The sequence below is a fragment of the Artemia sp. Qi Xiang Cuo genome, chromosome 6, assembly GCF_049724085.1.
Source record: "Artemia sp. Qi Xiang Cuo chromosome 6, ASM4972408v1, whole genome shotgun sequence".
NCBI classification, from domain to species: Eukaryota; Metazoa; Arthropoda; class Branchiopoda; order Anostraca; family Artemiidae; genus Artemia; species Artemia sp. Qi Xiang Cuo.
The window spans coordinates 7,494,406-7,507,616 of NC_142799.1; the positions used below are offsets into that span (position 1 = coordinate 7,494,406).

Here is a 13,211-nt window from a genome sequence, read left to right on the forward strand (position 1 = left end):
AATAATACATTATACTCACTTCGATCTTTACTATAAAAATGTCAAGCGTTCCAATAACTTTTGACTGTTAAAATGGGGACTAGGCCTTTCGATTTCCAATCAAATGAGCCCTTTTGGAAACGACAATGCTTTCTATAAACACCTTATATGCCCCAGGGGATAAATTACAACCCTTATCCTAAGGTCTGTTAGGGTGGTTGTCATCCTCTAAGACCAAATTTCCAGAACTTTCAACTACAATAAAAAACATGGCTATCTCAAAATTTTGATTGGATGTGTTTGGAGAAATGGGCGTGAGAGGGGTGTTAGTCACCTTCCAATCACTTTCGAATATTAAAAAGGGCATAAGCCATTCCAATTTCCAATTGAATGAGCGGTTTTCGAAGTTTCTACGACAACGTCTTCGATACGAAGAGCCCTGCTCTAAAGGAAAAAATTAATAAATAATACATTGTGCCAACATCGTTCTTGTATTCCCCCAGGGCATAACTTAAAACCCTTGCCCTGAGGGTTGTGGAGGAGTGTCCTCCTCTTTAATTAGTCCCCGTTTCTTGTCTCGTTCTCGAGTTTCCCGTTCTTTACTTAGGCAGCGCGATCCTGCTGCCTATAATTTATACAACAACGTTCTATATAAACCTTATATGCCCCCAGGTCATAACTTACAAACCTTGCACTGAGGGCTCTGATTGGTTTATCATCCTAAAAGACCTAATTTCCAGAACGTTCAACTACGTTGAACAAAATGGATATCTCAAAATTTTGATTGGATGTGTTTTGGAAAATGGTGGGCGTGAGAGGGGCGGTATTCGCTATCCAATCACTTTCAATTCTTAATAAAGGCGCTAGCCGTTTCATTTTCCAATTGAATGAGCCCTTCTAAAGTTTCTACGACAACGCTTTCAATAAAAACTTTATATGCCCCAGGGCATAACTTACAACCTTTGCCCTGAGGGCTATGGGGGGAGAGGTTGTCATCCTTAAAGACCTAACTTCCAAAACTTTCAACAATGTTGAATAGAATGGCTATCTAAAAATTTTGATTTGATGTGTTTGGGGAAAAGGTGGGCGTGAGAGGGGTGTTAGATGCCCTCAAATTACTTTCGACTATTAAAAAGGGTATTATCCCTTTAAATTTCAAATCAAATGAGCCCTTTTTCAAGTTTCTAAGACAAAGATTTCAATAAAATCCTTATATGCCCCCAGGGCATAACTTATAATCCTTGCACTGAGGGTTGTGGAAGGGTATCGCCCTCAAAAAAATATTTTCTATCTGGAAATTAACTACGCTTAACAAAGTGGCTATCTCACAATTTTTATTGGCTGGGATGGGGGGACTGCTGGGCGTGGGGGGGGGCTAGTTGCCCTCCAATCACTTTCGACTATTAGAAAGGGCACTAGCCCTTTGAATTTCCAATCGAATGAGCTTTTTTTGAAGTTTCTACGACAACGCCTTCTTTAAAAACCTTATATGCCCCAGGGCATAACTTAAACCTTGTCCTGAGGGTTGTGGGGGAGTGTCCTTCTCAAAAACATAATTTCTATCTGGAAATCGAATACGCTGAACAAAAAGGCTATCTCAAACTTTTGATTGGATGTGTTTGGGGGAATGAGGGGCGTGGGGGGGGGCTAGTTGCCCTCCAATCACTTTCAACTATTAAAAAGGGTACTAGCCCTTCAAATTTCCAATAGAATGAGCCTGTTTTGAAGTTTCTACGACAACATCTTCTACAAAAACCTTATATGCCCCCAGGGCATAACTTAAAACCCTTGCCCCGGGGTTTGTGGGGGAGCGTCCTCCTCAAAAAGATATTTTCTATCTGGAAATCAGCTACGCTAAACAAAATGGCTATCTCAAAATTTTGATTGGATGTGTTTGGGGGAATGATGGGCATGGGCGGTGGGCTAGTTGCCTTCCAATCCCTTTCGAATATTAAAAAGGGCACTAGCCACCCCAATTTCTTATTGAATGAGCCCTATTTGAAGTTTCGTATCGGCAACTCCTTCGATACAAAGTGCCTGTCAAACAAATAATAAGAAAAAAAAAACACATTGTGGCAACATCGTTCTTTACTTAGGAAGCGCTAGCGCGCTGCCTATGATTAACATTTTATGCTAAAAGAATTTTTTTTTAATGTACCTCACCTAAAACTTTAAATTCCCTTCCTGATAAAGGAGCAACGTTTAAACTAATAAGACATTATTGCGGCCATACTGTATGGCCATTAAGCCATATACTTGTCGCGACCATGCAGCCGTTATATGTCTGTCTTTTTTTCTTCATTTTCATTTATGATGATCTTAAATCTGGATTAAAAAAAAACAAACGAAACAAATCTTTCATAACCAAATTTTCACAACACACTGAGTTGGCCTTTTGAAGAAACTCGGGTACGTTTTGACGTCAGAGGGGCGTTTGCTATCACATACTTAATCCCTCTATACTTAATGCCATCTTCATATTATAGCAGTGCTTCCATTTCTACTATATTTTAGAGTAGACTACTTTATTTTGAATATTTCTCCTCTAATATTTTTAGACCTACTTTAGGATTTTATTTCTACTTTAAATTTGGATTTTCCACTGTTCCTTGCCGAGCCTATGGATTTTTGTTACGGTGATAGGAATTTGTATACAACGGCGGGATTTCGGCAAAAGAGATTGGCAAACGTTATTGGTTTTGTCAGACTTGGATGGACCAGCGAAATCCGAAACAAAATAACCGACTTGGAAGCACCGACGTGATAGACAAATACAAATAGAAACAGCTATGCACATTAACGATTTTACTTGCTTAAAAAAGAAGTGCTAGAAGTTGTGAAGAGCCTTTGTCACAATTTCATGGTAAAAGACTATGTGAAACAAATTGAGTCTGTTCAGTCTGTGAACCTTAAAAAGAAGAGTTCTTCCCACCCGCCTCTAAGGTTTACCTGGGACTAGAAGCGGCCACCCGTCTGTTTTCCTTACAAGGAAAAGCTACAAAGCTCACGGTGAAACGCAAGAGGATCAAGTAGATTGCCCAGAAATTTTACATTGAAGCTGTGTCCCAGCTAGTCGCCTGATTTCCATTTATTTGCGACATTTACAACTTTGTAGAGATTGTAGAGCCAAAAGTCGCATCGGGTGATGATATTCTATCGTTGCGGCTTTTTTGCCAAAGTTCGGGTACCCCTCGTGGGATTTTGGGCTGGTTGAAAAAGAGTGGCGGGCATTGATGCTACTTAGTCCAGATGACAGTTTGCTTAGTAACGGAAACCCGATTGATATTTTGTACTGGGTGGCGTCCATCAAGACGCCAAGTGGAGTGCTAAAGTTCACTACGGTTCTTCATATCATTCGGTTCATTTTTGGGCTTTCCTGCTCAAATGTCGTTGTGGAGAGACTTTTCAGCGTTCTGAAAACAGTAAAAAATGAAAAGAGGAATGGTTTCAAAAACGTAACTTCGGCTGCGACGATTTCTTTCAAGTATGGGAAGAAGCGCAAAGGCCCCTCTACGTTCTCTGAGAGTTTAAAGAAAAAAAAATAAAGTCCATGAAATTCGATGTGACTGCGTCCAAATGCGTCGCTCTTTTAGGCATTGGGAAAGACGATGGGGATGGGGACGACAACGATGACTCGGGGTATTAATCTTAGTGTTTGTTGTTTTCTCTTAAATCTTTTTATTTGTTAATTCTCATTAAATTTTTCTGAATACAGTTTAAAGTGCGTCTACATTCAGCATTTTCTGGAAAACTGGGAGGCAGGTAGCACTCTACACTAGTTAAAATCAAATAATTGAAAAGATCAAAATCCAGGCGTTGTCCTTAAATCAAGCTTTAAATGATTCATTTTTGCTACTACACTCGGCTTCAAATTAACAACTCAATATAAAAAAAAAGTCAAAACAAAAACTATGCGCGAAAAAGCGACCGGTTGGATATCATTCATGCCAATCCTTTGTATCATTTGTAATATCCTTTGTAAATCCTTTGTACTTCTAATAAAAACGAGGATGTTGCAAAAAATAGTGGCAAAAAAAAAATTAAAAATATTCATATGGTCCAGAATCTGAGATCTGGACCCGGAAGCTATAAATCAAAACCGAACTTAACTTGTCGATAAATACAAAGCATTGTTTTAAACCTCTAAAGAAGATGTTTTGGTACAAGTAAAAGGTCTTGAGTTGCAAAATAGGTCGTCTTGAACAAATGCTATTAAAAGTCAGCCTAATAAGGCTTTACTTGTGAAAAATGAGGAAACTTATAGAGATTTTGGTATTGAAAATAGGGATTTCTAGGGATTTTCCACTTCAAAAATTGAAGTGGAAACACTGGTAATCAAACAGTTCGTGGTAACGAACTGTAAGTAAAGAGCGACCCAGCTCAATGGTAACCGAAACTCTAAAAAACGGAATTTTGATACCAATAGATACATAAAAAGAATCAGATTTTAATTGTGATTTCAAATATATAAGTTTCATCAAGTTTAAACTTACCCATCAAAAGTTACGCGCCTGAGAAAATTTGGCTTATTTTTGAAAAAAGGGGAAAAGACCCCCTAAAAGCTATAGAACCTTAATAAAAATCACACTATCATATTTAGCGTGTCAGAGAACCCTACTGTAGAGGTTTCAAGCTCCTACCTATAAAAATGTTGAATTTTCCATTTTTTGCCAGAAGAAAGGTCAGGGATGCGTGTTTACTTGTTTTTTTTTCTTTCTTTCTTTTCCCCAGGGGCAATCGTATTGACCCAGTTGTCCTAGAATATCTTAGGAGGGCTCATTGGAAGGGAAATTAAAAGTTCTAGTGCCCTTTTGAAGTGACCAAAAAATGAAGGGCAACTAGGAACCCCTCCCACGCTCATTTTTTTCCCAGTCACCCAATTAAAATCTTGAGATAGCCATTTTGTTCAGCATAGTCGAAAATCTAATAAATATGTCTTTTAGGATGACTTAATCCCCCACAGTTCCCAGGGGAAGGGCTGAAAGTTATGAACTTTGCCCATTGCTTACATATTGTATTGGTTATTGGGAAGTATACAGACATTTTCAGGACGGATTTTTTTCTGGTGGGGGGGGGGCTGGAGGAGGAGGGTTACTCGGGAGAATCTTTCCGTGGAAAATTTTTCTTTGGGTAAGAGACATTTCTATGAAGGGGGCATCGGATTTCCAAGCATTATTTAAAAAACGATCAGAAATTAAATTTTAAAAAAACAAGTTTTTTCAACTGAAAGTAAGAAGCAACATTAGAACTTAAAACGAACAGAAATTATTACGTATATGAGGGGGTTCGCCCCCAAGTCAATACCTCGCTCTTTACGCTACAGTTTTTTTTAGTGCTTTCAAAAGAGCTATCTATTCTAATTAAACGGCCTTTGTGATTCAGGGGTTTGTGAATTAAACGAAATTTTAACTTTTAACGTAAAGAGCGTTGTATTGACTAAGGGGAGAACCCCCTCATATACGTAATAATATATACGTAATAAAAAAACAATAAAAATAAAACAAGCGATACGGCTCAATAGTAATCGAAACTTTTTAAAACGGAATTTTTATGTTAATAAATGTATCAACAGAATGGGCTTGTAATGCTTATTCTAAATATATAAATTTTATTAAGTTTAGTATTAGGCTACTCATCAAAGGCTAGGAGCCTGAGAAAATTTACCTGATTTTTTAAAGAGGGGGGGAAAATTCCCCTAAAAGTGAAAGAATTTTAATGAAAATCACACCGTCAGTTTCAGCGTATTAGAAAACCCTATTACATAGGTTTCAAGCTCATATCTGCAAAAATCTGCAACTTTGTATTTATTGTCAGAAGAACAATATACGAATATAGAAGTTCGTTACGTAAGTTAATTTGTAAATTACGTCAGAACCAAATTTAGAGACAGCCATTAAGCAAAAGAAAAGTAAAATTTTTATGCAAATTTTGTTTACTTATTCAATGACGGTGAGCCAAAATAAAAGCTGCATTAACCAAGGCCGTATCCAGGGGGGGGGGTTACCCGGTTTGAACTCCTCCCCCCCCCAAAAAAATTTTTGACCGAGTCGAAAATAAGTCGAAAATTAGTAAAACCTAGGTAAAAATCAGTAACATTAGTCGAAAACTGAGTCAAAAATTAGTAACCCCCCCGAAAAAGTCAAAAATTAGTAAACCCCCCCCCCCCCGAAAAAAATACTGGATCCACCCTTGGCATTAACTAAAAAACGATCAGAAATTAAATAAAAAAACAAGTTTTTTAAACTGAAATTAAGGAGCGACATTAAAACTTAAAACGAACAGAAATTATTCCGTATATGAAAGGGGCTGTCCCCTCCTCAACGCCTCGCTCTTTACGCTAAAGTTTGACTTTTTCACAACTCTATTTTTGTTATACAATAAAAAACTTTAGCGTAAAGAGCGAGGCGTCGAGGAGGGGACAGCCCCTTTCATATACGGAGTAATTTCTGTTCGTTTTAAGTTTTAATGTTGCTCCTTGCTTTCAGTTTAAAAAACTTGTTTTTTTTATTTAATATAGCGTAAGAATCAATTTTTTTAACATTCCTGTTCAAATAGTAAGCACGATAACATACTTACTTCCGGACTGTGTCCTACTATAATTCTACTCTTTTTATCGCACTTAAATACTTTATTCCCACATTAGTGGAATGGAAACACTGAATTATAGTAACATTCGTCGATAAAAGTCAAAATACCCACGACTACAGCGCCAATTATGCACACTGTTCATAATTTCTCGACTTAAATATTCCTCATCTTTCAAGCATACAATTTTGGTTGACCAATCAGAGTCAAGGGTTAAGGCACAATTTTTGAAAGTAGAAAATATGGAAGCATGAAACAGCAGTTTTCTTGTTGGAAACTCTTAAAAAAGACAAGAAAATGTACAGTTATTACAGAATGTTTAGTAACGAATTAGTGTTGGTACTGGCTTTCCAAACTTATTTCTTGCCATTTTAATTTCCCGCATCTGAAATAAAAGTATGGCGTTAAAATCACGACAAACTCCATACCATTCGTGGAACTTGGCTTTTTATCAACGGATGTGACTATGCTGTGGCTTTGGCCTTTGTGGCCAAAGCCACAAAAGCCGATTTATCGTTTTCTTCCAACGCTATATGAGCTTATAAGTGCGGATGATGGGATGACTGTTTTAAAGAAAGTGCGGTGCATTCTTGGGTAACGATTTTAAATTTCTAAAGTAAGGACACACATCAAAGAAAATTTTCCATAGCCAGGCTATACAGTAGCATATTAAGTGAGTTAGTAATAAAAATTCGTCCAAAATATTATCACCATCATTTCCCTTGTCTCCGTAAAACCCATTTCAGCTATGGTAAAAGGTCCGCAAGGACTCAATCTCGTCCTCAAACGTTTGTGTCTGAGACGTGATTATTTACTTTAGTAATCCTCAATTATTTATTGTATTAGTCGAACGACTTTATGCTACTTATGTTGACATGTCGCTACTTACTTGTCTCTCCGAAAGTCCAAGAGAGATTGCTAAATTTTTTCTTTGATCGGGGCTCAGGTACCGTTGGTTTTGAAAAACTTCTTCCAATTTTTGAGTTTGATTGCTTTCAAACCTGACTTGGCCACCACGATAAAATCGACGACGCGTCCGACGATGTGCATTCAGATACGCTGAAGTTGAGTAGTCTATAAAACAAAATCTATAGCTAAAAATTCCTGTATCTATAAATAAAATACTAAAATGTCTGCTAAAAAAAATATTAAAAGTAAAATCTCTTTAAAAACAAATTGAAAGTTCATTCTTCTTGCGAATACTAAAACACTTAATATATACATTAATATATATATATATATATATATATATATATATATATATATATATATATATATATATATATATATATATATATATATATATATATATATATATATATATATATATATATATATATATAGGAACTTGTTTCAAGGCAATCACAACTTGTAGTGAAGGGGAGGGATAAATTCATGAAAATAGGGGAAAATAATATTGATCTTTAGGTAACAGGCCTAAATAACCCCTTTGGTATAGGCTTGTTTATAACAAGCCTCGAAATGAAAAAAAAAAAACATTGAAATAACTCCAGGGTGTCCCAAACTTTAAAGAGAATTAGAACTTTTAAGTAAAGAGCTTATTTTCATGCAATGCTATAAATTTGATATCGAATATTATCTTGGGAAAGATTTTGTTAAAATTTTTAACCATTTACATCTAGTGAACACAGAAGATCTATTATTTTGATTAACATGGCTTTCTAGTTGCTTCTACTGTTAGCTTCAGTAGCCTCATAGCTCTATTGAAGTAGATTTTCTAGTAGAACCACTATAGGAAGCTACTCTTGGGGCATCTTGACTCTATTGATGCTACTTCCCAAGTAGAACTGCACTAAGCTGCTCCAGTGGCATCTTGGCTCAACTGAAGTAGTTTCTCTTGAAGAATTATTCTAGAAAACTACTCTGGTAGCTTCATAGCTCCACTGATGTGGATTCTCTGGTACAACTACTCTAGGAGCCTAGTGTTCTATCATCATTCCTCTACTGAAGTGACTTCTTTAGTAGAACTAATCTAGCAAGCTGCTCTAGTAGCTTCATAGCTCTACTGAAGTAGCTTTTCTAGTACAACCACTCTAGGAGCCTACTCTTGTGGCATCATTCCTCTACTGAAATGGCTTCTTTAGTAGAACTAATCTAGGAAGTTGCTCCAGTAGCCTCATAGCTATAATGAAGTAGCTTTTCTAGTACAACTAATCTAAGAGCTTACTGTTGTGGCATCACACCTCTACCGAAGTAGCTTCTTTAGTAGAACTAACCTAGGAAGCTACTCTAGTAACTTCATAGCTCTACTAAAGTACCTTCTCTGGTACAGCTACTATAGGAACATACTCTTATGGCATCATTTCTTTACTGAAGTAACTTCCCCTGTAGAACTACAATAGGAAGCTATTCTAGTAGCTTCACAACTCTAGTGAAGTAGTTTCTAGTCTCGACACGCTTCTGTTTGTCACACTTAATCCAATTCCAAACTTTGTTTGAGAAGCCACATAATATATACTGAGAAAACCTTTTTGAAAACATCCTAGATTAAACAAACTAAATAGCAACTAAAAACATAAAAGTTTTCATCAGAATTGTAATGATTCAGCGTCAGTAAGCTTCATATTTAAAAGTCAAGGTGTGAATATTAATTAACGGTTGAAGAGCCCTTGGACATCCCGCGTCAAGCCCAAAAATATGGGATCGACAAGGGAAGATACTTTGACGCTTTGAAAGTAGTTTAAGGAAGCTTAAAAAAGAAAATTTCTTTCTTATAGTTCCATAGTCCAAAAAAATAAAGATTAAACAAAGTAAATAACAACTAAAGACATATAGATTGCCATCAGATTTGCATTAATCCAGTGTCAGTAAGCATTTGATTTAAAATTCAAGCTACAAATGTAAAGTAATGTCCGCAGAGCACTTGGACATCCTGTGCCAAGCCCTAAAATATAGGACTAGTAAGGCACTTCCAAGCGGTTATAAAGAGGATTTAAACCAAGAAAAAAAGATAGGTTTCTTTTTTATATATCCATGGTCAAAAGTTTGCATTATTTCCATTTGTTTATGGCTGAAACGTGTTTTTGTTAGCCAATCAGATTATTTCCTAAATTTGGCACGAAACGGGAGCCAAATAGTCGCCTCCTCTATTTTTTTTCTTTATTTTACTATTTTGATTTGTTTTGTAATTGACTTCATGATTTTACTAAATAATACTTGAGGGTGTTGGTTTCTTTTTCTTAGTTCGGTTTAATATCTTGCCAGTTTTCAATACTTTTTGGCGCGTAGCCCTGCTAATCTACGAGTTAAATTGGAAAACCCTATATCATCAGTTTTCTTTTTTTTTTCTCTATGACAACATAAATTAAAGTTCAAAAGGATGAAAGATAAATCGGTCACACCTTATTGCAATTCAAATAATGTTTTTTTTTCACAGTGTCAATCTTTTGTTATCTTATTAACTTAAGGAAAAAATATGTTTGACTTTATCAAGAATTATCTCCACTTTGTATTAATAAACTAAATTAATTAATAAGTTTAATTGAAAATAATAAACTGATTATATCTTTGAGTGCGAAAATTATATTTGCTTAGCTAAAGCAATATTTTATTTGAAAACATAGATCAATTAGCTTCAATTACAGAAATCAACTTAAAAGCTCACATGTTATGTAGCTTAAATGCCCCCCTCCAATAGTCTGTTGTTCAAACATAGCTATAGTATTTTTTTTTTTTCAGAATAAAACTGCCAAATTCGAAACAAATTAAAATGAAAAGGAGTCCGCGAAATTAATGAAGTCTGAAAGTCCATAATACTAGAGAGTTTTTTGTAGTATTCTAGAAAATGATTAATTTTTTAATTTTTGCTGGATTTGCTGGAGTTAATTTTTGCTGGATTAAAAAAGAGACAGATTCAACTTTTAATCTAGACAATAGCTTTTAGACAACATCAGGCCATTTTTTAGATCTACAAACATATCGCAAGTCCAGCTATAAGTTAGGCTAATGCTTTAGGAATTTCTGTAAAAAAAAAATTTAGATTGTAAAAAAACACAAAAAAAAGAATGTATTTACATTAGCTGAAGAATCTCGGCATTGGTAACATATTCAAGGAAATTTCGGCTTCAAATAAGTCATGTTGGCTTCTGGTTAAAAGCTCGCAATAAGTGACAATGGTAGTTTATATTCTAATGAAATATTTCTCGGAAAACATAAGATATATAATGAAAACGAATAGAAATAAAAAAAAGCAGATTTTAGAATCAAAATACATTTTATGCAAAAGTCTGTCGCTAGAAATATTTTTCTATTTCTCCGACATCCATTCATGTGCGTAATATCTACTGCTACCCCATCTGTAACAAACCTGCAACAACAATAATTTACCTGAGGCCAAAATTTTGGTGATCACTCCTCCTCAAGCGATCTCACCCTGTTTAAAGTTCTTGTTTGTGCCATCTCCCAAGGAGACTAACGTATCTAAACAGTACTAGGATATAAATCTACTGGAAAGCTGGGACGGGGGAGGGTTTACACTTCAATTCCACCGTAATCCGAATGGGCATTGCCCTGCCAAAATGTTCTCTGTTAAGGTTTGAATTATTTGTTGATCGAATGTTTGGGACTTGATTCTAAAAGAATTAAGATTTTTGTATAATAATATACTTATTATAATATATATTTTTAATATATATTTTTTATCATTTTATTATAATTCATAATAATAAATCATATTATTTGATATATATTATTTTTTCATACATATTTTTTTAATATATTTTTTAACATATTATCATAATATAATTTTAAAAGTTATTTCTACTTTTCGGCTGACCTATTAAAGCACTGTCTATTTTGATATTAAAAAAATAGTATGATATTGTGCATTATAGTTCAACCCATGTGACTAATCCAATTCCTTAATTAAAGCCACCTCCCCTTTTTTTCCTCTTCATCTTGATTTAGCTACACAAAGGCTTTCCTTGTCAAGGTAAGGTAATAATAGTAGTACTAGCTTCAGTAAAGTTACTGAAGTTACAGTATAAATAACATAACAAACAATCATTACCATCCTCCTTCTTGGGGTCAACTGAAATTCCTCACATATCTATTCTTTTTTAATTTAGGCGAGATTTTTTTTTTACCTGGAATATTCATTGCAAATAACATTCAATTGGTCCTATTTTTCAACTTAGTGAGAAAATCAATGAAGTCAGTTTAGCATTAATCAAAGTGCTTGCTACTTACAAAGCTCTTCATTACAATTGAATGTATCTTCAGGGTCGTTTTTGTAATAGTCATTCAAAGAGAGTGTCGCGTAGCCCCCCAAGCGACTGATCCTCAACATCATCTTTTCGTCAATCATCTGCGTAACCGGAATTATCTCTTTCTTCGGTGCTTCTCTAACAACTACCTCTGTTATAACGCTAAGAAAATCGGACGGTGTTTTAGGAATAAAGGCAGGCTTTGGTGAAAGATCCGATCCTAGGATACGTTCAATAGAGAAACTAAGATAAGGCTTTTCTCCCATTTTTATTGCGGTCAATATCGAGTCCAAATCAGGGTCCACAGTTTTGGGTCTTTTGAACGGGCCGACTCTGCAGCTGCGTTCCAATTGTTCACATGGATTTAATCGAAATTTCTAACTTCGAACGGATAGTCACTGCCACCGCGCTCTTTGGAAACTGATTTACAGAGGTAGGCGCCTTTCCATATATACCATTCTTATCTAAGTAATACTAATTTGTTTGCTTTCTTCCAATAATTTGCCCTCTTAAATACTTTAATATGTTTGATTATGTTTGTTCTCAGATTTACTCGGGTTATAGTCTATTGTATCAATTGACTCAATTGAATATAGCGTCACGTTTTTCTACGAATTGGCTAGCAAGAATTGATTGAGTGGAATTTATTGTTTGGACAGCAGGACTTTTGATGCTATCTCAATAATTTAAACATTAATAAAAGTGGAATAAATTATTTAAAGATCTTGCATCTGAGGTTGAACACTAAGGATTTCAAATTGCACTAGAAAGAAAAAACTTTTTTTGGTGAATGTACTATCGTGCCCATAGTAACCAAATCTTGTTTTTCTTTTTTAACTCTCAAGTAAGGAAGAATCACCATTTGAAGCTGGTTCAAGACTGGTAACCATTATTTCAATTAATTTTAATGGTAAAAGTCTATTGTGTGGAATTTTCAGCTATGCTCCTATATCATGTCTTTGTTTTAGTATTGAATTATGTTTTCAGTAAAGCACTATTATTTAGAATTCCAGAAATATAACAAAATGTTACAAGCGAGTTTATTTGAGCTAGTATTGCAAAGGTATCTTGTGTAATCTACTAAGCTATAATTGTGTTCTTTTTAAACTTCACCTTCACTCTTTACTCATGAAGGAAAAACTTCAGCTCGTTTTTAGTTGGAATTTCTTATGCAGAGAGTAATCATGTAAATAAACGTGCAATAAACACGATAAGTACAAAAAATCTAATATAAAAAAATATTTCAAAAAATAATATAAGAAAAAAATATTTGTTGCACTTTGGAAAGGGGAATCTCGGAGATAGTAGATCTGACTGACTTGAACCTTGATCCTCTCACGAATATGTTTCTTGGGTGATAATGACCTGAAATATACTTCTCAGCTTCTCAGGAGGGGAGGAGATGTGTCGCTAGGGGCTATG

The 13,211-nt window shown here is 35.1% G+C and overlaps 1 protein-coding gene across 2 annotated transcripts in view; it reads right to left on the reverse strand.

Annotated features, from left to right (window-relative positions):
- LOC148950824 (hematopoietically-expressed homeobox protein HHEX-like) overlaps positions 1-12,205 on the reverse strand; it is a 42,546-nt gene extending 30,341 nt beyond the window's left edge. For both annotated transcript variants that reach the window (XM_089090024.1, XM_089090025.1), the window contains exons 1-2: positions 11,773-12,205; positions 7,454-7,638 (exon numbers count right to left, since the gene is read on the reverse strand). In XM_089090024.1, coding sequence (XP_088946150.1) covers positions 7,454-7,638; positions 11,773-12,055 — 468 coding nt within the window. In that variant the 5' untranslated portion in view covers positions 12,056-12,205. The remainder of the gene's footprint in view (positions 1-7,453; positions 7,639-11,772) is intronic.
- Positions 12,206-13,211: the final 1,006 nt, after the last annotated feature.